The sequence below is a fragment of the Meriones unguiculatus genome, chromosome 6, assembly GCF_030254825.1.
Source record: "Meriones unguiculatus strain TT.TT164.6M chromosome 6, Bangor_MerUng_6.1, whole genome shotgun sequence".
In the NCBI taxonomy this organism is placed as follows: domain Eukaryota; kingdom Metazoa; phylum Chordata; class Mammalia; order Rodentia; family Muridae; genus Meriones; species Meriones unguiculatus.
Genome location: NC_083354.1, coordinates 38,061,536 through 38,085,973, shown reverse-complemented (window position 1 = coordinate 38,085,973; position 24,438 = coordinate 38,061,536). Strand labels below are relative to the sequence as shown.

The following is a 24,438-nucleotide window of genomic DNA, read 5'->3' as shown; positions in this document are numbered from 1 at the left end:
CCAGTGACCCACCATGGTCAAACCCTCAACCTTGCTTTTCTGGTAGGAGATGAGGGTTTCTGCAGACACCATCACAGACACTCATGCCACTCAAAAGAATGGCCCGGGTGGCTTGAACCTGGCAGGCCCTCGCTTCAGAGCTATCAAATGTGCTAAACCAAGCCAGCCAGCCCCGCAGGCTGTCTAATTCCTGGAGACCCAAACGAGTGAAGTCAGTGCCAATTCCTGCATGAGGAGGGTCCTCAACAGGTAGAGCGCTTCCTGTGCAAGCCGGATGACCTGAGTTCAATCCCAGAACCCACAGATCGGAGGAGAGAGAGAACCAACTTCACTCTGTCCTCTGGTCTCCGCATGTGTGCTATGGCACACACATACACACACACACACACACACACACACTCATACACCCACACACTTAAATACATACACACAGACACTTATATACACACACTAAAGTTTTAAAAAATAAACATGCCAGGCCAGAGAGATGGCTCAGAGGTTAAGAACACTGGCTGCTCTTCCAGAGGTCCCAAGTTCAATTCCCAGCCACCACAGGGTGGCTCACAACCATCTATAATGAGATCTGGTGCCCTCTTCTGGCATGCAGGTGTACATGCAGGCAGAACGTTGTATACATAATAATAATAATAATAATAATCTTAATAAAAATTAGCATGCCAAGTCTTGCCCCCCTTTAAGCTGGACTTCTTCTCTATCTGGCATTGGTGAGGGGCATGGCATGCATTTTAGGTGTCCCTGATAACCCATTAAACCCTAGCTGTAGGGTCTGGGTTGCTGGTCTACATCTCTGAAAACTCCAGATGCTGACCCATAACCCATCTGGAGATATCTTTGTTATATCTCTCAATGGCTGACAGAAGAAACGTAAGGGTTTGGTTTTGGGGTCGTGGTGCGAGGGTGCATTCCATGATGATGGGTGAGGCACGACGGCAGGAGTGTGAAACGGCTGGTTTCCCACAGTGGAAAGAAAAGAGTGAAGGCTGGTACTCAGCAGGCCCCCAGCCCGTGGCATCGTGCCACCCACCCCCAGAGTGGGTCTCCCACCCCCAAGCTAAGCTTCCCCGCCATCTCCGTCACAGACGCTGTCTTAGTCACCGTTCTGCTGTGAAGAGACACCATGACCAAGAATGCATTTAAGTGTGAGTCTTGCTTATGGTTTCAGAGGGTGAATCTGTGAGTGGGCAGGGAGCATGGCCTCAGGCAGGCAGACGAGGAGCTGGAGCCATAGCTGAGCGCTCGCACTTATCCACAAGCACGAGGCAGAGGGAGCTAACTAGGAACAGTGTGGGCTTTAGAAACTCCAAAAGCCACTCCTCGTGACACACCTGCTCCAGCAAGGCCACGCCTCCTAATCCTTCTAAACAGTTTCACCAACTGGGGACCAAGCATTCAAATACGTAAGGCCCTGGGGACCATTCTCGTTCAGCCACCACACTTGTTCAGGGGCCTCTGTTTGGGGTGACAGTCAAGGCTGCTTAGCCTTCACGTTAGGCCGTTCCTGGTACCACTTCTCTTACTTTAGGTAACTCTGGAAACAGAACCTATAAGTGGGGTTTGGGGCCAGGTAGCTTGAGAATCCAAACAAGAGCACGGGGATGAAAGGCAAGGGAGGAAGGGAAATCCTTATTTTCTAGCCTAAATTGTGGAGATCGGCCAGTCTCTCTGCTGCTTAGGACCACGCCTGTGGAAGTCCTCTGTAAACTGTGCTCCCCAGCCCTGGGTCTGTGTGCCTCTTTCTTCAGCCTCATGGCACTGTCCACCAGAGATGCGTGTTTCCAGAACAGCCCCCTCTCTGGGCCCACCTAGAAAATGGCCCTGTGTCATCACTGATTTGCCCTTAGTGATACCACAAAGGAGCAGGGAGCCAGACCTGAGATGGGGACATTCCGAAAGTCCGGCAGCCTGACAGACAAATGGCGCTGTCACCACCCCAGGTGGATATGAGGTCAGGTGTGATCCAGGACTCAGCGCTCCCACAGTTTTCCCAGATGGCTTCCAAAGCTACCATGGGCCGTGGTGCCGGTGAATCCTGGCGTTGTGTTCTTTGGAAACTTAAAGGTGCCTGTGGCAAGTCCTCAGTGCTTAGGGGATGGCGTCCTGTACCCCTGGCCTGGTGGGTGCCTGTTGCCTGTTGCTACCTGTCTTTGTCCACCAGGGTGCACTGTTCCTCCCTGCCTAACAGCTCTGAACCCCAAACTGGGTTCCTGGGAACTCTGGCTCTTTTAGTTCACGTTTCAGCCAGTGGGGGTGTCGGTGGGACTCCACACTGGGTGACAGGTGGAGTTCTGTGCTGTGTGCAAGCATGAAAGGCGCTCATGTGCCCCTCACACCCCCTTTCAGGTCAACTCACAAACTGTTCCCTGCAGCGTCAAAACGACTGCTCTAAGTTCCTTTCCTCTGAGGCCCCGTAGTTACGGATGAAATGTGGAGTGGGGAGGATGCTTGCCCGGGTCGCTCTGAGACATGGGCCAGCAACCAGGATGGGGCTCCCTGGATCTGTTGCTTTGTTTGACACAGGGCCTCGTGTAGCCCAGGCTGGCCTCAGATTCTGTATGTAGCAAGGTTCATCTTGGATTCCCGATCCCCTGGCCTCCGCTTCTCGGCCGCTGCATCCCTGGCACCCGATCCATTGCTTTCTGCCCTGTGTTTCATACTTAGACATTTCCGAACGGGTCTTGGTGAGCCCAGCGACATTGCTGTTGAGCTGGTGTGTGTGCCTCCCTCCCCCCAACCCCCTGCCTCACAAACAGTCTCTGCTCCTGAACATCTGTTGGCTCCAGATGTGGAGAGCAGAGCCGTAGTAGGAGATAGGCCCATCAGTGACTCCCTTAGCTTGGTGCTGTGTGCTGGGCCGAGCAGGGGCTTGTTTGATACCCCAGAAACTGATTAAGTCTCCCATTGTGTAAGATAAGTGGACAGAAAATCACCTGCCCCACCCACGGTCCACGTCTGGAAAAGGTGTGTATTCTCATGGGGTCCCTTCCTTGCCCTGCAGAATGTCTCCCGGAGGACGTTTGAGCTCGACTACAGCCAGGACCGCTTCCTCAAGGATGGGATGCCATTCCGCTACATCTCAGGGAGCATTCACTACTTCCGGATACCCCGCTTCTACTGGAAGGACCGGCTGCTGAAGATGAAGATGGCTGGGCTGAACGCGGCCCAGATGTAAGGAAGGGCACCCAGCTGAGACACCCCGCCCTCTCACCCCCAGCTTCATTTCTCCCACATCAGCTATTGTATTGCTCAGAAGTAGGAGAGAGCCCTGTGTGGACCCCTGAGGGGTCCTTAGGGGCTTGACTGGCCTTTCCTCAGACAGCCAACCGCTCCTCACGTGAGCTTTGCCAGGAGAGATCACGAGCTAGAAATCGGCTTGAGGAGGCAAAGGGGAAGGCCAGGGATCGGCTCAGAAGGTGCAGGGGTCTGCTGCTGAGCTTGACAGGCTGAGTTCAATCCTGGGGGCCCCAACGGTGGAAGAGAAGAACAGGAGGCCTGCAGGGTATCGTCGGATCTAGTGTGCGTGTGTGCGCATGTGTGGAGATGTAGGCAGGTTATGAGGAACTTCTGGAGAATGCAGAGCACTTTTGGAAGAGTGGGTCTGTTGGAGGCAAACGTCATATTCCTTTAGCTCATAAAACCTAAGTTTCTGCCAAGGTCATGCCTTCGGTCAGAGGTCCAGTGAGGGAGTCTGGAGGCAGCCGTGGCTGCTTTGGGTGTGGAGGGAGTGGGCCTTGTGCTTCAGGGTTTTGGAACCTGGCCCGGCTTACCAGCTGATACTTTGAGCCAGGCTGCAGGGCCACATCAACAGGCGTGTCCGCCGTCTCCTCTGATGCTGGGAGCTGACTGACTGGGAGGAGAGGCAGGCTTTGCAGAGCTGGTGTAGATTGTTGATAACATCTTAAAAGATAAAGGGTGAGAAAGCCTGAGTCGGTTTGGTAGAGACCGAGGGGATGTCCCACTTATTACTCTGTTTCTATGGCCCCTGGGAGAGAGGATGCCAGTTCACTTAAGTAGCTGACACGCCAGATTCAAGGAGGCTCTGGCTGACAGTGCCAGGGAATCCTGGAACCACGGGGCCTGGGAAAGAGGGCACGGGCAGAGCTCCTCAGCAGGACTGTGGTGCTGAGAACGGTGGCTCGGGTGCAGGTGTGTTTCTCGACCAGGTTGAGTTTGAGTCATTCTCTTCCTGACAAAAATCTTGTGTCTTGGAGTGGTTGGAGATTTTCTTGTGGTTTCGTTTTCAGAGCTGAGAGCCAAATTCAGGCTTTTTGCACATGCTGGGCAAGAACTATATGACGGGGCTACCGAGGTCTTTAGGCTGGGTAGGGATTTTTGTTTATTTATTTTTTTCTTGTTATAGATGTTTTGTATACCTGTATGTCTGTACACCATGTGCATGCAGTACCTTTGGAGGCCAGAGGAGGGGGCTGGAGTCTCTGGAACTGTAGTTACGAAAGATTGAGCGGCCACGTGGGTGGGGACCAAACCTCGCTCCTCTGAAAGAACAGCAAGTGCTCTGAACCACTGAGCCACCTCACACACGCTCTCTCTCTCACACCACGTAAAGATTGTCTCTCTCTATGTCTCACAGTCCTGCCTCAGCCTCCTGAGTGCTAAGCACCACACACCAGGCCTGGCTTTTATTAAAGTGTTTGTTTGTATATGAGACGGGTTCCTCTGTGTAGCTCTGGCTGTCCTGGAACTCTTATGTAGACCAGGCTGGCCTTGAATTCACAGAGATCCACCTGCCTGTGCCTGCAGGGTGCTGGGATTAAAGGTGAATAATGCTATGCCAGCTATTTCTTTGTCTGTTTGTTTATTTTTCAAGTAGAGTCTTATGTAGCCCAGGCTACTCTCACATTTAGTGTGTAGCCCAGGCTGGCCTTTAACACCTTATTCTTCTGCCTCTGCTTCCCAAGTGCCGCTGTACTCTGCTTCACCTTTATTTTTTGAATACACATATCTCGTATTACTTTAATTAGGGTCTATGCTTTTTTTTTCTTGTTAAAGTTTCCAGTGTGCTGGAATGTATTTTATTCTTTCTGTCGCAGTTTCTGTAGAGTGTTGGCATAGAGGGCTGGGTTGGGACTCCGTGTTACGGCCTGTGCCTGGCATTCAAGGGCTGTGCTCCATTCTCACTGTGACAAACTAGCCAGGTAGAAAGTGAGGCCAAAGAGGAACCCGAGGAAGAGAGGTGGACAGGGTTGGCCAAGAAACCCCCTGAAATAAATCCATCCGGGCGGATAAAGCTGGTAGAGCGGCTGCCTTTGTATGAAGATGGTTTGTAATCCTGCCAGCCGCAAACAAAAACAAACACAACTACACACGAATCTCTATTTTCACGATCTTCCCCGGACACCAGTCAGTAAGCAAAAGAGAACAAAAGAGGCAGGAGTGGCCGGCTGGACGGTCTCCAGGGTGCCTAGAGGGAGTGCACTGGCCTCTGCCTCCAGGCAAAGTTAGGTGTCTCCCACCCAAGTACTAATCTGACCCGGCTCTGCCCAGCTCCCGAGACCACCTGCCACTACCAGCGTTGTCGTGGCCATGCCTGGGTGTTCTCAGCAATACTCCCACTCCTTTGTACAGTTTTTTTTCTTTATTACACTGTATTTACTGTGTGTGTGTGTGTGTGTGTGTGTGTGTGTGTGCAAGTGTGTGTGTGTGCAAGTGTGTGCCCCAACAAGTGTAGGGAGGACAGAGGACAACATATAGAAGCTGTCACTCTTGGGGGCTCAGGGATTGAACTCCTGGGGTCAGGCTTGGTGGCAGTGCCTTTACCCACTGAGCCTTCGCGCTGGGCCACACTTACACCTGTGTTGGCGTATGGTCTTAGAGCCTGGGCTCCCTTCTCTTCCCTCCCGCTGCTCCTCTACCGCCTGGGAGGAGTTCAGCCCTGTGTGTCCTCACAGGTACGTGCCCTGGAACTTCCACGAACCCCGGCCGGGACAGTACGAGTTTTCTGGCGACCGTGACGTGGAGCACTTCATTCAGCTGGCTCACGAGCTGGGCCTCCTGGTGATCCTGAGGCCCGGGCCCTACATCTGTGCAGAGTGGGACATGGTAGGTGTATTGGGCAGGGTGAGTGTGGCGGGAGTGTCCGATGGGGCTGGGCATGGGTGTCTGGGCAAAGTGGATTAAAGCAGTCTAAGACTGGAAGTGGAGTTGTGGTTATTCCTCCAGGGAGCTGCCAGGCGGAGAGGAGCGGGCTGGAGCCAGAACATGGGGGGCTTCCTCTTGGCCATTTCTGTGAGCTGGGTTTCTCGGTCAGAGTCGCGGAGTGGGGTCTGCTTTGTCTGCCTCATGGAGTAGTGATGAAATTAAGAGAAGCTGTGCACATAAAAAGAGCTTTGGAGCCGAGCGTGGTGGTGCACGCCTGTAATTCCATCACTTGGGGAGGAAGAGGCAGGAGGATCTCTGGGAGTTCCAGGACAGCCAGGGCTACACAGAGAAACCCTGTTTAAAAAAAAAAAAAAAAAAAAAAAAAAAAAAGAGGAGGAGGAGGAGGAAGAGGAGAAACAGCAGCAGCAGCAGCAGCTTTAGGCTGTAGCTCAATGGCAGGATACTTGCTAGTCTGTACAAAGCATAGGTCAGTCCCCAGTGGTACAAAACCACACAACAGCAAGAAAAAGAAAATAGAAGGGAAAAGGGGAGGGGAAAAAATAAAGAAAGAAAAAGAGGCTGGAGAGATGGCTTAGCAGTTAGGAGCACTGACTGCTCTTGCAAGGAACCTGGGTTTGATTTCCAGCACCTGTGTGGTGGTTCACACAGGTGAGTTACAGCCGTCTGTAATTCCAGCTGAAGGGGCTCTAGTGCCCTCTTCTGGCCTCTGAAGACATTGCATGCACATGGTGCATAAACACACATGCAGGCAAAACACTCACACACAAAAAGTGAAAAAGCAGAACAAATTTTTAAAGAAGAGGAGAAGGGAGAATTTTGCTGGGTGTGCCTGTGATCCAAGCACTTGGGAGGCAGAGGCAGGAGGATCAAAACTCTGAGGCCAGCCTGTGCCCTTTAGGAGGTTTAGCGACACGGTGAGACTCTGTCTCAAAACAAAGGGGGGGGGGTCGTGATTCTCAGAACACAGTAGAGTGCTACTAGTTTTCCTGTATTCCAGATTCCCAGAAGGCCAGGTCATCTCCCCCTCCGTCTCTTTCCTCCCTGCTGACAGCAGTCTCCCAGCCGTGTTCATAAAGCGGGGCAATCTAATGTTTTTCTGTCTCGTAGGGCGGCTTACCTGCTTGGCTGCTAGAGAAAGAATCTATTGTCCTCCGATCTTCTGACCCAGGTGAGTTACTGTTTGCTCCTTAAAAGGATGATAAGAGATTGGACAGTTTATAGCAAAGGAGTGAGGGTGCAGGGGAAGAGGGAGGAAGAGAGGGCCCACAGCCGGGATACAAAGTGATTAAATTGTAATAAATGATAAATTAAACATAAAAAAAAGAGTGAGGTTTTTGAAAATGGGGCTCCTTCTGTATAGACACTGTTCAGTGGGGTGTAGGTTGCAGGACAGTGAGCTTGGGGGAGACACACCGTTTCCTTTGTAGGCCGGAACAGATCTCGCTGATAAATGGGTCAGTCTTTGAATTCGCAACCTGGCTGGCGGTTAACCAACTGGGTTCAATGCGTGCTTTCTCTTCCTACACACTTAGTGAATTACAAAGCCAGCTAGTCAAAATGTCAGGGTTGTTTCTGGGGTGATGTCACTAGGTTTCTTGATAGCCATGTGTCTTTTATTCCTTTGCCTTTTCAGAGTGGTTTGTAAATGACAGCTTTTTTTTTGTCTTATTCTACCAAGCCATGACAGATTATCTTAGCTGTAAGCAGTCCTACAGTTGCATCTGTTTTCATGCCTGTGTGTGTGTTAGAGTCTGTGTTTTCCTCATGCTTCTGTTTTATACTCTTACTGGATATTGTTGTTGTTTTTACATGTGTTGCCTCATGAATCTTCCTAAAATTTTTTTTTTAATTCATTTATTTTTATGTGCATTGGGTATGTTTTGCCTGCATTTATGTCTGTGTGAGGGTGCCAGATCCCCTGGAACTGGAGTTAACTGGAGTCACAGACAGTTGTGAGCTGTCACATGGGCCCTGGGAATTGAACTCAGGTCCTCAGCCAGTGCTCTTAACCACTGAGCCATCTCTCCAGCCTCCCACAACTCTATGAAGCACCTGCCTTTGTCTGTCTCTTTTGAGTTTGTAAGTTTATGGTTTATTAGATGTTAATTTTGTCTGGGTCTGGAGGCACAGGCACCTGCAATCTTTTTTTTTTTTTTTTTCAAGACAGGGTTTCTCTGTGTACCCTTGGCTGTCCTGGACTCGCTTTGTAGACCAGGCTGGCCTTGAGCTTACAGAGATCCCCCTGCTTCTGCCTCCCGAGTGTTGACACACTTTTTAAAAAACTCTTATTTACGTTTCTTATCTTTTCCTCCCTACTCCACTTAAATCCCTTCCAATATCCCAACACCAGGCAGGAGAGAGAAAGGGTTAGTGGGAGAGGGGCACAGTTCTCTTAGCTGCTTCCTGCTGGTTAGGGTTGGTGGGTTCCTTGGAACCAGTCCAATCCTCGTTTCAGGAGATCTCCACCCTTGTCTCACTGCATCAACAGCAACCAGGAGCAGCAAGGGGGAAGCAGCAGCCTTGTTCATTCTCCTCTCCCCACTCTCTGGCCTCTGGCCTTTACTCTCTCTGGAGTCCTCAGAGCTCTTCTCAGAGCCTGCACAAGGCAAATAGTCTGCTGCTGTGGACCATCTGAACCAGTCCCACATCCCACACCCGGAATTAAAACAAAACCATTTTCATATCCACAACATTCAAGTGCTGGGATAAAGGGGTACCCCACTGCACCTGGCTCCCCACCTGTAATCTTAGCTTGGAAACTGGAGGCAGGCAGATCAGGATCTCAAGGTCTTCCTTACCTGTGTTTGCGTCTAGCCTGCACAAGACGGTGTTGGATGCCCTGGCAGTGGAGTTAAAGACAGTACCAGGCACCGTGTGGGTGCTTGGAATTCGGCCTAACACGCTCTACCTGTAGACGTGATGTTCCGAGCCTCCTGCCTCCACAGGTGCTGGGATTACAGGCATGTGCGTCCATGTCCAGTGCTAGGGACGAAAAGCCGGGGCCTGGGGCATGTCGGCTCCCACCCTCCCCTCAATGAACCTAATTTTAGAAGAGAAACGCTCCTTCTGTGTTTAAGAGGAGTACTCAGTATCTGTGCTGCTCTGTACCCGTCACACAGTGCCTGGTCACCCGTGCTTCCGGCTCTGAGCCCCCTGGCAGGGTAAGCTGCCTGGCGAACTACGACCTCAGGACTGCCAGCTTGCAGGACCATGTGCAGCGGGCGGTGGCTGCCTCCTTGCAGAAGAGTCGGGAGGGCAGTGTGTCCTGGGCCAGGCTGCACTGGAGTCCCCTGGCTTTGAAAGGATGGGGCTGCCACAGTAGCCTAGACGGCTTGGGTTTGATCCCTGAAGCCCACTGTGGGACTTGTCCTCCTGCGCGCACACACTCACACACACACTCACACACACACACACACACACACACGAAAGCACAGGAGACCGCACATGCGCACCCTCACAAGCACGTGAACACACAAGCGTGCAGACACTGTTCTAGCTAGCTAACACAGGTGAGTGACCGCTGCCTCGCGGTCTTGTCTTGCAGACTACCTGGCGGCTGTGGATAAGTGGCTGGCAGTCCTTCTGCCCAAGATGAAGCCTCTGCTCTACCAGAACGGAGGGCCCATCATAACCGTGCAGGTACTGGAGCCGAGCCGGGCATGATGGGGGAGGGGGGAGGCAGCCGTCCATCAGCATGTGTAACTGACAGCAGGGACGCCAGGATGCAGCACTGAAAATGACACTTACTGAAACTGATTTGGGGGAAGTAGAAACCGGTCTCTTCTCTTCTCTTCCCTCTGTCTCTGTTTCTCTCTGTCTTTGACTCTGTCATCTCTCTGTCTCTCTCTAACTCATCTCTCTCTGTCTTTGTCTCTCTGTCCCTCTTTCTATTCCTCTCTGATTCTGTGGCACTCTCTCTCTTTCTCTCTCTCTCTCACTCACACTGTCAGACAGGGTCTCATGTATCTAAAGCTGATTTCAAACTCTCTGTACCGGAGGATGACCTTGAACTTCTGATCCTCCTGCCAAACATCTAGAGTGCCGACCTTACGGGCATGCACCACCACCCCGGCTTTCTGTGGTGCTGGGGACTAAACCGAAGGCCTTGAGCAGGCGAGGCTCCACAGGTGAGCCGCACCCACAGCCCAGGCTCTACCTCCAGAATCACACACATTCTATGTACTTAGTCACACCAAGCCAAAACAATTCCAGGACAGAACTGCAGTCAGAAAAACAAGCAGTTTTGTTTTTCGTTTTTATTTCATTTTGCTTTATTTAAAAAATTTGGATTACTTACTTTCATTTTGTGAGTATGAGTGTTCTGCCTGCATGTATGTGTGTGCCTGGTGTCTGTGGAGGTCGGAAGAGGGCGTTTGGTACCCTGGAGCTGGTGTGATCAATACCTGTCAGTTGCCCTGTGGTTGCTGGGGACTGAACCCGGTCCTCTGCAAAAGCAACAGGTGCGCTGAACCACTGAGACATCTCTCTAGCCACCACTTTTGAAAATCTTACGTGCACTTGTGTGAGTTTCTGGGTAGTGCATGCCTTTAGGAACTGGCAGTCCAGGAGGAGGTATTATATCATATCCTGGGACATGATACAGATGGCCGAGAGCCGCTGTGTGGGTACTGTGAATCGAACCCGGGGCCTCTGGAAGAGCAGCCAGTGTTCCTGACCACTGAGCCATCTCTCTGGCTCCTTATGCTGCCCTTTTTTTTTGGTCCTCAAGGCACAGTCTCCCTGCATGGCTCCCTTTCTGCTTTCTGTCCTGGAACACCAGGACTCACCACGTAGATAGGCCAGCCTGGCTTCATCAGACTCACAGAAATCCGCCTGCCTCTGCCTCCCAAGCGATGGAATCAAAGGTGCATGCCACCACGCCCAGCTCTATCAGTGCCCGTGAGTATCTGCCTCTGTCCCGAGTGTCCTGCCAGTGCTACTCCGGTCTTCCAGGCACCACCTTATAAATGAAGAAGTTCAAAGAGGGGGTCTGGAGAGATGACTCAGCAGTTAAGAGCTCTGAGTGCTCTTGCAGAGGACCTGGGTTTGAGTTTCAGCACCCACTCGGCATCTCACAGCCATCTGTAACTTCAGCTCCAGGGGATCTGATGCCCTCTTCTGGCTCCTGTGGGTACTGCACACTCATGGTGCACATCCACACTTGATGCGAACACCCATACACATAAAATAATAATAAAAAAGTTCAGAGAGGCTCAGTGACCTGGCCAGGTTGCCTAGCTGGCAGGAGGCAGCACTGCAAGCGCCTGCTTCTCCTCTTGCTCTCGTAGTGGGTCTTCCTTAGGCAGTAAGCTTGGGCTGTAACTGACGGAAAGGCTTCCTCACCAGGCAAGTGCAGGGACTGGGATGGGTTTTCTCCCACTTCCTGTCGCGATCTTCTTCCGTGTGCTCTAGGCCCTGCAAAGGTGCGTAGCTCTGGGTGCACAGTACACACCTGACTCGCAGCAGCTTTCAGTGTAAGAGATTGCCTAGGTGAAACTTGAAGCCTGGTTCAGCGGCCACTGGCCCAGCAAGTCTGCTGACGTGAACAAAGCTGTGGGGAACGGCCTGGGTCCTGGACGCCAGGGGAATGAGGTGTAGCCCTCTCTGGGGACTGTGGTTCAGATTCCAGTTTATGGCGTGCTATAGGGATGACCCCTGAGGGAGTGGGAGGGAGCGCAGCCTGTGTGGGTGACGTGAGGTGACGAGGTGGCTGAGTGGGTCAGGGGTTCATTACCAGGGGCCAGGTGGCTGCTCATTGAAAAATATAACTCCTGACCCCTGGGTGCTCCTTATCTCTTTATTCAGTTAGAGTCTGCACCAAGAGGCCACAGCTTCCTGTGTGAAGACAGTGAGTCTGAAACCTGGGCATATGTTTGATCGGTGCAACTGGATCGTGTGTGTGTGTCTGTGTCTGTGTGTCTGTCTGTGTGTGTGTGTGTGTGTGTGTGTGTGTGTGCATGCATGCACACACTCACACAGGCTTGTCTGTGGAGGCCAAAGGAAGATATGGGGTGTCCTGCGCCATCACTCTTTACCTGATTCCTGAGACAGGGTTCTCAGCGAACCTGAGCTGGTCTGCAGCCGGGAAGCTCCAGAGCCCCTGCTGTCTCACTACCCTGCCCTAGCACCGAGGTTACATGTGCACGTGGACTTGCCTGGCTTTTCACATGGGTCCTGAGGGTTTGAACTCCTGTCCTCATGGCTGGGCGGTAAGCAGTCTTACCCACCAAGCCATCTCCCAGCCCCGTGGAGCGTCCTCCTCTGACCTGGTCTTGGGTGAGACCCACCCGTGAGCTTCCTTATTTCAGTCCTCACTACATCCTGAGTCACTTTCAATTTCCGCTCACAACTTTCTGGTATTTTTTGGTTAGAGAAACTTCATAAATCTAAATGATCCAATACGGGACTTGGTGACACTCACTTAAATCCCAGCACTGGGGAGGTAAGAGACAGGGGATCTGGATTTTGAGGCCAGCCTCAGCTGCCTATGAGTCCTTGGCCACCGTGAGCTGCCTGAGACCTTGTCTCAGAAGCCAAACCGAAGGCTTTTTCCAGTCAGTTGCTATGAATGTAGCATTGTTTTAAGCAGGATTCCTGAGAGGTGTGAGCTAGCCTGGTCTACATAGGGAGTTCTAGGGGTACATAGTTCGGGGTCCTTGCTGCACAAAGAAAGAACGGAGGGTGCAGTGAGATAGCTCAGAGGTAAAGGCGCTTGCTGCACGGGTCCGGCAGCCTGAGTTCCCTCCCAGAGCTCATGTGAAAGCAGGAGAGAACTGACTGCACAGAATGAGCCTCTGACCTCCGCAGGCATCCCATGGTACTCTTGCTCCCCCAGCATATGCGAACACACACACACAAACACTATAAATCAGTGTTTTTACAACCAAGAAATAACACCTTCCCTCCCCCCCATTTTAACGTTGCAGAAGACAGTAAACCTGCATAGTTAGGGGGAGTTTCTTGTCCTGTCCATCTTGCCAGGACCTTGTCCTGGTCCCTCTCTTTGCCGCCCTCCCCCCCCCATTCACTGAGTTAACAAGCAGAGAAAACTACACTAAAGCAAAACCCCTGTGCCTGTCACCCTGACCTCAGGAGCCAGAAGCAAAGCACGCCATACTTCAGGCGTTTGCTTGAAGACATTTCTGTCTCCCCCTTTCTCTTCCTTTCTGGAGCTTATAGGATGTGACCTGTTTCCTGTGTGGTATTTTCACTTCGTTCACACGTCAAAGGCCTTTTTTTCACACCTGCAGTTCTTTGTACACAATTGGCTGTTTCCAGACTTGTATTTCTGTTTATTTTATTTTTTTAAGGCATAGTTACCCTGTGTGGTCCAGACTGTTGTCAAACCCGGCGATCCTCCTGCCTCCGCATCCCTGGTACTAGAATTATAATTGTGGTTCACCATGCCAGGTCCCACCAGCCTCTAACTCAGGACTTAGCTGAGGTTGACCTTGAACTCCTGGCTCTCCCCCCTCAATCGCTAGTTAGAAGAATGCCTCACAGGCCTGCCTGCCTACAGCCTGATCCAATTGGGGCATTTTTTCAATTGAGAACCCCCTCTCTCTGGTGACTGCGGACCAGACAGTCTTCTTTTGGGGGGGAAGCTGGGAGCCCAGAGGAGGAGCTGGTCACTATGGTGTGTGTGTGTGTGTGTGTGTGTGTGTGTGTGTGCCACCGCACATATGTGGAGGTCAGAGAACAAGGCGCTCAGGATTGGATTCATTGCATACTCCAGGCTAGGGTCAGTCTCCTGTCTCTGCTCACCCCCTAACCCCCTCCCAGCCTGTACCCCCTCCCTCCCCCACCCCATCCTGCCCTGGGAGAGCTGAGATTATAGATGTGGACCAGCCACCCCGTCCTGCTTTTTATGCGTATCTCAGCCTGTGTACCTAGCTCCTTTACCAAGCCCTCTCCCGACCTGTTTTGATGGGCCGACATGAGACATGCAGGCTTTTCTCTGCTGTGGATATCCTTTCCCACAATGCATCTGGTTTTGATCATGTGTGCATCCAGCTCTGTGTATGTGTAAGGTTGCACACAGGGGGCTTTCCCTTGAAAGCTCACTCGGAGGACTCGGCTTACATTATTGCGCACGTCCCCCCAACCGGTTCCGGCTGGATCTGGGGTACGTCCTCCCAACCAGTCCGGGCCGGATCTGGGGTATGTTCTGGATGTGTGAATGTGAACCAGGAGTTTCCAGGGGCTGCTAAGGCTGCCGTGGCAGCTGCTGATTTCTCATTCTTCGTTCTGAACACACAGGTTGAAAATGAGTATGGCTCCTACTTCGCCTGCGATTACAACTACCTGCGTTTCCTGGCACACCGCTTCCGCTTCCATCTGGGCGATGACGTCCTCCTCTTCACCACCGACGGGGCGAATGTAAAGTCACTGAAGTGTGGGACCCTGCAGGGCCTCTATGCCACAGTGGATTTCGGAACAGGTCAGTGTTGGTGGCAACTAGAAAATGCCGCTGATCATTGGGTTTTCACTCAGTCACCCTCAGCGCAGCTGTTGCTTAAGTGGCCTGAGCAGCTAGAATGAGATGGGGGGGGAGGGTTCCTAGTTAGCTAGTCAGCTTTGCATTACTGTAGCAAAATGCCGGAGGCAAGCAACGTATAAAGAGGGAAGGTTTTGGTTTAGTTCACAGTTGTGGAAGTTTCATCCCACAGTCTGTCTGTCCTGTAGTAAGAAGAGAATGCCTCTGGGAGAATATGATAAAGGAGACCCGTTTACCTCATGGCCTGAAGTCTCAAGAGAAACAGTAAGAGATGGGGCGGCCACCGTCTCTTTCAGGACATGTCCCCAGTAACCTAAAACCTCTTTTTTTTTGAGACAGTTTTTCATCGCTTAGACTGGCTTCTTACTCATGGTATAGCCAAGGATGGCCCTGAACTCCTGATCCCCTTACTTGCAAGTGCTGGGGGGGGGTTCTAGTTGTGTACCACCCCTACCCTCAGCGCCTTTACACTGTTCTTCCACCACTATACAAGACCCAGGTGATGGGCCAGAAGGCGGCTCAGTGGGTGAGGGTGATTTTGTAAAGTCTGATGACCAGAGGTTGACTCCTGGGACCCACACGGTAGGAGGAGAAGCTGACGCCTACAGGGCGTCCTCTGAGCACCAAGAGCATTCCTTAGCGTGTGCTCACTCATACGAGTGTGCTCCCACGCATGTGCACACAGGCACACACACACACACAGAGTAACCAAATAAAAATGCGAGGAAAAAAACAGGCGTCAGCTGGTGCACACCTTTAATCCCAGCATTCGGGAGGCAGAGGCAGGCAGAGCTCTGTGAGTTTGAGACCAGCCTGGTCTACAGAGTGAGTTCCAAGACAGACAGGGCTACACAGAGAAACCTTGTCTCGAAAATCCAAAAAGAAAACAAAACAAAACAGAAATGACAGAACAGACTGGAAGCATTCTTAGTAGGTTAGAGCACTGGCTGCTCCCGCAGAGGACCCAGGTTTGGTTCCCAGCACTCACCTGGAGGCCCACAGGCATCCGTAATTCCAGTCCTAGGAGGTGCAACGCTGCCTTCTGACCTCCATGGGCAGCCACACAGATACACAAACACACACATAAATAAAAATAATTTTTTCAGTGAGAGTTCAAGGCTAGTTTTGGCTATATAGCAAGTTCAAGGCCAGTCTAAGAGATTGTGAATACAAATTTTTGTTGTTGTTGTTATTACTGTTTTTTAAGACAGGGTTTCTCTGTGTAGCTCTGGCTGTCCTGGAGCTAACTCTGAGCTCATAGAGATCTGCCTGGCTTTACCTCCCAAGTGCTGGATTAAAGGTGTGCATCACCATGCTCACTCTAAAAAAAGCTACTTTTTAGGGCATGGTGGTGCAGAACTGTAATCCTGATACTCTGGCCCCAGGGAGGCAGGAGGATTGCTTTGACTTAGAACTACAATAGACTACGTTATAAATTCTAGACTAGGAAGACTACATATTAACTACCCTGTTTCGAAAGATTCACACACAAGGGAGATAGAGAGATGGCTCAGAGGTTAAGAGCACTGGGTGCTCTTCAGAAGGCCCCAAGTTCAATTCCCAACAACCACTTGGTGGCTCACAACCATCTATAATGAAATCTGGGGCCCTTTTCTGGCCTGCAGGTGTACGTGCAGACAAAACATTGTATTCATAGTAAATAAATCTTTAAAAATTGAACAAAAAAAGAAAGAAAAAAATTTATAAAGAGGGTCCACAGCCCAAAATGAGAAGGGGGAGGGGAGCAAAGGGAGGTTGGAACCGTAGTCTGAATGGCTGAGGTGCACGGATTATCTTCACAATAGTATCTGTTCAGCAGCAAATTACAGCGGCCTTGTCTCCTTGTACCTGCTGATTAGCTGGTAGGTATCTGGACAGCGCCCTCTCGTGTGGACAGTGCTGTGGACAAGGACGGTGTCTAGAGAAGACCGGTCCTGGCAGGGAGCAGCTAGGTCAGCCACTGAAGACAGACATGGGGGACGGCGGGGACAGAGAGGGACAGCTTAGAGAAGGCACGACCTTTGAGCTCGCTGGGCAGGCAGGCAGCCAAAGCCACGGAGCCTGCTCAGGGAGACACAGTGCTGTGTGGTCCCCACACAGGCCCCACTTGGTTGGGGTGGGGCCCTCCTAGAGCCCGTTCACCCCATGGGTCTTTAGGCCTGTAGACCTCCTTTGGGTTAGGAAGATGTCTGTGCCTACGTCTAGAGATTACAAAAAGGGAAAGAAGCGGGTGGGGGAAGGCGGGAGACGGCCTCACTCTGTTCCAGCTGCTAATATTCCCATTGCTGTTGGCAGGGCTGTAGTCTAGGCTGCCCTCAACTCCCTTCAGAGGTGAGGAGAACCTTAAACTTCCATCCGACACTCTGGCCTCCTCCTCCCCAGCGCTGGGATTGCTCAGGCTTGCGCCATCACCCCAGTGAGTGTGTTCCAGCAAATTAACGGGCCACTCATGTGGGCACATACCCGAGCTCTTGGCACTCTGAAGGCTGAGCTCCCACAGGTGCCGTGTTGATGAGGCCTCTCCTGCAGTTCCGAGGATCAGTTTCTTGTTTAGGTCTTACATGACAGGGAGGGATGGCAGCCCTCCTCAATGATAAGGGATTAAATGACATTAATTCATAACAGGGGAAGGGAAGGGACTGGCTGAGTCACTTCCTGAAAACAATGTCCTTGAAAGAAATTTTCTCGTGTATTTCTTTTTATTGGGGGAGTGTGCTCAGCAGCCGTAGGCACGTGTAGAGGTTAGGGGATGATGGTGTGGGTCCTGGCGATTGAACTAGGGTCATCGGCATTGGCAAGCACCTCTGCCGTTTGAAGCCAGGTTGCGGGCCCTCCACTTCCTATACATTCATATCTAGGATCAGAGTCCAGCTTGTGAAATCCATACCAGGGACCTCAGCAGGCTGTTCAGCTTCTTATGCTTGTCTTTTCTTCCCCCTCTTGTAATTTCCAGGTAGCAATTTCACAAAAGCTTTCATGATCCAGAGGAAGATCCAACCCAAAGGACCTTTGGTAAGAACCGGGGGTTCGGTGTAAAGACCCGGACTATCAGGCTTGTACTGATGCATCACAGATCCTCCCAGGGGAGGAGGCGGGCTGCAGGAGAGGGTGTGTCCATCTTTGGGGTTTTCTTTTTTGTTTTTTGACTCTGGGAGCAACAGCTGATGGGACTTAGGGGTGATAGAGCCCATCTTACCTCGCACAGCATCCTCATTTGAAACTAAAGCTCTGCCCTGGAGATGCACTAATAACCGTGCCTGGCTGGGGTGGTCTTCAACTCAGTGTGTGGGGAGGCTTAAACTCCCGAGCCTCCCGCCTCCCACCTCTTCCCCTCAGGCACGGGGAATAATCATGCACTGCCATGCCCAGCTTTATGTGGCAAATTGAACCCAAGGCTTCATGCATACGAAGCTGGTGCTCCCCTGACTGAGCCTGTCTAGCTGAGAGTCTTGACTCTTAAAACTCTCCGGAGCTTCTGGTGGATATTTGGGATTCGTTCTGCTGGGCCTGGATGAACCTGATGGCCTGTTTCCCTCAGAGCAGCCAGGAAGCAGCAAAGTTGCAGTCCTGTTGGGAGAAGAGACAGGCAGGGGCCTCCACCTGGCCTGCTTTCTCAGCTCTTCCCTCTTGGCTGCTGCAGCCGCCAGTGTCCTTAATACACTGAGCGCAACAAGCCTTGTCTGCAAGACAGCTCAGGCAGGCGGAGCTGTTTCATGGAAATGGAACCTCTCCGGGTTGCCTTTTTCTATTCTGATGTTGAGCTAAGTTGCTTATGAACAGATGGGCTTCATATTAGCTGGTGGGCCTCAATATCAGTATTCACAAAAACAGTGAATCGTGTGTAAAGGATGAATTTGGGGCTTTTTTTTTTTAATAGTATAAGGGGAGCCCACCAGAGGTACCCATGAGACAAAGTTTATACCCATAAACTTTGAAAGTCTTTATTATAGCTAGCTAGGACTACACTCAGATATTGGGGACCTAAAGTATAGCCCCACACATTTAGACCAAGGAAAAACCAAACCCATTCTCTTGCTCAGCAGCTGCAGGGGTAGGTTTGCTCAAGCAAGCAGTTTTACAGAAGCCAAGATGAGTTATCTGGGACATCTTGGCCTCAGAGCCTAGAATAGAGCTGGGTAATTTTCCACTGGATTCTTCATTGAAGAGATCAGATTCTAGTTAAACCTAAAATGGCCTCAGCAAGAATACAAGATTGGCCAGGTGGTGGTGGTGGCACACCGGAGGCAGAGGCAGGTGGATCTCTGTAAACTCAAGGCCAGCCTGGTCTATAGAGTGAGTTCCAGGACAATCAGTGCTACACAAAGAAACCCTGCCCGGAAAAACAAAAACAGAAAAACAAGATGGAGGAACCTCTGTCTGGCCGTGTCACACAGGGATTGAATATAGAGCTCACACATGCCAGGCAATTTCTCTACCACTGAGCTGTATCCCCAGCCCTTGGGTGTTTGTGCTTCATTTCCAGGGTAGCCTTGCTAGGTAGCCTCCAGTTGGCTTCAGATTAATTATGTAGCCCAGGATGACTTCTCCTGCCTCAGCTTCCCAAGTGCTTGGCTTATGCCATGCCCACCCCAACTGGAGGTATTAATTATTCATGAAAATGCCTTGCCTGACTAAATGTTTTGGTGTTGTGAGGAGGGGGCAGAGAAAGTGGAAGCAGTTGACAAAACCAATGTAGCTAAAAACCTTTTAGGAGTCAGTGACGGATAGGGAAATCTGTATATGTTCAGTACTGATGCAAAGTTTCCCCCCCCAAAAAAATTCTTTTTGTGAGGGGGTGTAGAGAGAGAGGAAGGGACTGGGAGGGGAGGAGGGAAGGGGCTGCAAGGATATAAAGTGAATAAAATAAATAAATGAGGAAAGAAAACTTAAAATATATATATATAAGCTTTCATGTAGCCCAGGCTGGCCTCCAGCTCACCATATAGCTAAAAATCACCTTGAATGTGTGATCCTCCTGCCTCCACCACCTGAGTACTGGGTTATGGTGGGCACCACAACACTCATTTTTCGCAGTGCTGGGGATGGAACCCAGGGCTTTATTTATGCTAGGCAAGCATGCTGCCAGCTGAACCACGGTCCCGGATGTTTCCCACTGGCGGTGGGTTGGATCTGCTATGCAGAACACACACATTTGGAGGGTCGGCTATACTTTGTATTGTGTAAGGTGAGAGGTCACAATTGGTTAGCGCACAGAGGCCCAGTATAAATGCTGTTGGAGTTGGAGGTCCTCATGGGACCCTCTCACCTCTGGATTAAGTGTGTGTATCAAGCTCTCTTACCGCCCATTCACTGGAGAGGTAGACGGCATTACAGGGACACCTCAGCTTCATTTGAAGGTCGTAAGTGTCTCCTAAGCACCACCTCCGTTTTCCCTTTTCAGATCAACTCTGAATTCTACACTGGCTGGCTCGACCACTGGGGTGAAAGGCATTCCACGGTGGAGGCTAAAATAGTGGCCGCCTCCCTCCACGATCTGCTCGCCCTTGGAGCCAGCGTAAACATGTGAGTAGGCAGCTGGGGGAGAGGGAGCCCTGCAGCTCCGGCTCACAGTGAAGGCGTGTGTTCTCTTATTTCTCTGTAGGTACATGTTTATAGGTGGGACCAATTTTGCCTATTGGAATGGTAAGATCCACTTAACAGCCACTGGTAAAAGCTTATTCTGTTTCTCTGGTGTGATGTGGGAGGTGGTGTCTATGGCCAATTTTCATTTTCTGTTTTTGTTTGTCTTCTAAATTTTCTGACATGTAAGAATCTCCAGCCCAGGGGTGTTGTCACACACCTGTAATCCCAGTACTTGGGAGGCAGAGGCAGGCAGATCTCTGTGAGTTCGAGGCCAATCTGGTCTATAGAGCGAGTCCAGGACAGCCAAGGCTACACAAAGAAACCCTGTCTCGAAAAACAAACAAACAAAAAAAATCACCTATATAGGGGCTGGAGAGATGGCTCAGAGGTTAAGAGCACTGGCTGTTCTTCCAAAGGTCCTGAGTTCAAATTCCTAATGCCCACATGGTGGCTCACAACCATCTACAGTGAGATCTGGTGTGCAGGTGTACATGCAGGCAGAATTACTGTGGGTGTGCACACATGTGGAGGCCAGGCACCACCTTCCTGGTCAGTCCTCAGGCATCTGCTGTCTTTCTTATTTTGTAGACAAGCTCTCTCACTGACCTGGAACACGTACCAAGTGGACTAAGCTGGCCACTGAGCCAAGGGATTCTCCCGTCTCCCCATCTCTCTCTCTCTCCCTCCCTCTCTCTCTCCAATTACTGTATGTATTTATTGATGTGTATGTGGGGGTCAAAGACCAGCTCATGGGAGTTGGTTCTCTTCTTCCAGCCTGTGGATCCTGGGGACCCAACATGATAATCAGGCCTGGGGAAACATAGTTACCCCCGAGCCATCTCCCTACTCCCATTTTGTTTTTAAAAACCTAAAACTGACAATTTTTTGTTGTTGTTGTTGTTATTGTTTTGTTTTTCTTAGCCCTGGCTGCCCTGGACTCGCTTTGTAGACCAGGCTGGCATCGAACTCACAGAGATCCGTCTGCCTCTGCCTCCCCGAGTGCTGGGATTATAGGGGTGCGCCACCACACCCGGCAAGCTGGTGATTTTAAGTCACTATTTTAAATGTTCTCAAAGTAGTAAGGCTCTTGCCCTCTGCTTCCGGAACATTCTCCCACCCGCTTGAAAGAAACTCCACGCTCATTCGCACTCACTACCTGCTCCTCCCCACAGCCCCTGGAGGTCACTAAGCTCCTTCCCAGGGACTCCCCTACTCTAGATACTTCGTATAAACAGAACCGTATGCTGCACAGGTTTTAATCTGATTCCTTTCCCTTGGCCTAATAGCTTCAAGGCTCACCCATGTTCTGTCATGTATTTAACACTTTATTTTTGTCACTAAATGGTATTCTAGGGTTGGTGATATAGATCCGTTGCTAGGGTGCTTGCCTGGCGTCTCACATCTGCACCCCGGGCACAGGCCCCACACAGTGGTACACGTTTTTAATCCCAGCCCTTGGGAGGAGGAGGCAGGAGAATTGCCACAAGTTTGAGGCTAGCTTGGTCTACGTAGTGAGTCCTAGGCCAGCCAGGGTTACATAGTGAGACTCTGTCTCAAAACAAAACAATAAATACATTAAAGAATATAATAATTTAAAAAAAGGTAAAATCTGCCCTTTGCCCTCCGGTCCCTGCCCCAGCTATGTCAATAGGAATCTGTCTCCTGCCTGTCTTTTTGTTTAGTTTTCTTATCAGGATCATTCAGACGGGTGATTACTGACATCAGTTTACAGATAAGGATATGTGGGCTTCCGATCACCCCAGCACTTCCTGTTCTGCTGGCAAAGGGCAGAGCCTGCGTTTGAACCCAGGCCTTAGCCCAAAGCCACTGCCTTCAGACAATCCCCTGCACCCTGTAGGCCCAGGGCGAACCCCAGACCAGCAGGCTTTGCTCTCCAGGCCTCTCTGAAGCTGCTTTTGGCCAGGCTGGCCTGACCTTAACAGCTCTGTTTCAGAGCTGCTTCCCAAAGGAGGGACCTGTCCGATCAACCGTGAGGAAGGTGCATCTGTGTAGTGCTCATCCCTAACTCTGTGTCCACATCTGTGCAATGATGGCTCTGCGAACTCGGGGAACACAGGGACCTGAGTTCGACCCTAGAGCCCACATGTAAAAGTCCAGGAAAGCAGGATGTGGTGGCACACCTTTAATCCAAGAGCACTTAGTTTGTTGTTTGTTTGGGGTTGTTTGTTTGTTTTTTCTGTATAGCACTGGCTGTCCTGGACTCACTTTGTAGACCAGGCTGGCCTTGAACTCAGAGGGATACACCTGCCTCTGCCTCCCTGAGTGCTGGGACTGAAGGTGTGTGCCACCACGCCAGGCTTGGCAGAGTACTTCTTTAGATCTGGTCTATAGAGCAAGTCCCAGGACTACTAGAGCTCCACAAAGAAACCCTGTCTCAAAAACAAACCACACAGAGAGAGAAAGAGAGAGAGAGAAAGGACAGAAGGAAGGAAAATAAAAGAAAAACTAGGTACTAGGCCTGGTGAGGTGAACCCTTGAGCTAGAAAGAGGAGGCAGGCAGGTTTCTGTGCTTGCTGGCCACCTGGGGTGGCTATAGCTGATGAGATGCCCTGTCTCCCAAACCAAACTGAGGGCCAGCCAGATGGTGGAGTTGCTAACAGTTCTTGCTGCCCAGCCTTAAGACCTGAGTTTGAGCCTCAGGACCTATATGGTGGAAGGAAGAAAAAACAACAACAAAACAGACTCCTGAAACTGCTCTCCATGTGTAGCATATATACAAACAAAATCAATTTACTCATTTCTCCATCCATTCAAAACAAGATGGCTCCTGGCTTTCACATGCATATGAACACATATGTGTGCCTACCTGCACATACGTGTGTACCTGCATGCAAATGTGCATGCATGCACTCACACACACATACAGAACTAGAAAAAATTCTCAGTCTCCAGGAGACCCATTCAAGTCCTGTTCATTTCACCCAGACTGTTGCATTTGTGTCTGAAAGTTACTTTTTTTTTTTTTAGTTTTTGGCTTTTTGAGACAGGCTTTCTCTGTATAATAGATTCTTGGCTGTCCTGAACTCACTTTGCAGACCAGGCTGGCCTCGAACTTACAGAGATCTGCCTGCCTCTGCCTCGCCGAGTGCTGGAATCACAAGTGTGCGTGCGCCACGGCACCTGGCATGCAAGTGACATTTGTCAGATTCCGTTGCACACTACACACTGACCGTGTCCCATCCCCCTGCCAGGCTCAGGCAATGCTGCGCATTACCAGGCCTGAGGGTCAGCATGGGTTGGTCTGTGAGGAGTAAGAAGCATAGTGCAGATCTAGTCAAATAAGAAAATCCCCTCAGAAGGCAGGTTTGAGGCCAGCCTGGTCTACAAATCGAGTCCAGGACAGCCAAGGCTACACAGAGAAAACAACAACAACAACAACAAAAAGAGCCATCACGAATCGCTTCATTCTCACCTGTGTTCATGGCAGAGCGCAGTTGAGCTAGAAGGGCAGGGCCCAAACCTTGCTAATTGTAACCGCAGTAGCACAGTTAGAATTCCATCCCAGCACTTCAGTCTTGGTCTCTTAAGCTTGGATTAATTTTTAGAGGGCTGGCCCCGCCTGCAGGGAGTCTAACGGAGCACCATCGTTGACAAGCTTGGGCGTCTAGACCCTGCACATCAAACAATAATCGCAAGGGAATGCTTTCTCTGGTCATTTTGTGTATCCAGCCCTGACCCTGTCCTTGTCACAGGTTGAGTTCTGGGGAAGTTGCACTGGTTATACGTCCCATAGCAGTGACAAAACACCGGACAAAAGCAAACATAAGGAAGTGTTCAGGAGCTCCAGGCGGTTGGCCACATCACGTCCGCAGCCAAGAAGCAGCCAGAGATGGGTGCCGGTGCTCAGCCGGCTTCAGTGTGGGACAGCAGCTCCGAGGGTGGTAGCGTATTCCGTATCTAGGAAGACCCCTCACCTCAGTCAGCTCACTGAGTCAGTAATGTCAGCCATGGAAGGAGCAGGGCCCCAAGACAGCCAGACAGGACGCTCCTCCACTGTGTCCTCAGGGCAGCGCCTGTCACTCAGAGGAAGGACAGGGTGTAGAAGGCGGGGTGATTTAGCTCAGAGCGAGAGTGGGGAGGGGATGTGTGATGTGGCTGTGAGCAGCTTCAGCCAGTCCTAAGGAAATCTGGGGCAGGGGAGGCAAGGGAAGGAGGTTGTTATGTCCCCAGATGGCGGTTAGACAGAGGCTTTCCCTCAG

General features: G+C 51.0%; 1 protein-coding gene across 1 annotated transcript in view; it reads left to right on the top strand.

The window, feature by feature from the left end:
- Glb1 (galactosidase beta 1) overlaps positions 1-24,438 on the top strand; it is a 70,241-nt gene that overhangs the window by 11,601 nt on the left and 34,202 nt on the right. The window contains exons 2-9 of the mRNA XM_021635764.2: positions 3,017-3,186; positions 5,928-6,078; positions 7,246-7,306; positions 9,683-9,777; positions 14,398-14,578; positions 17,589-17,647; positions 20,037-20,158; positions 20,238-20,278. Of these exons, the coding sequence (XP_021491439.2) occupies positions 3,017-3,186; positions 5,928-6,078; positions 7,246-7,306; positions 9,683-9,777; positions 14,398-14,578; positions 17,589-17,647; positions 20,037-20,158; positions 20,238-20,278 (880 nt within the window). The remainder of the gene's footprint in view (positions 1-3,016; positions 3,187-5,927; positions 6,079-7,245; positions 7,307-9,682; positions 9,778-14,397; positions 14,579-17,588; positions 17,648-20,036; positions 20,159-20,237; positions 20,279-24,438) is intronic.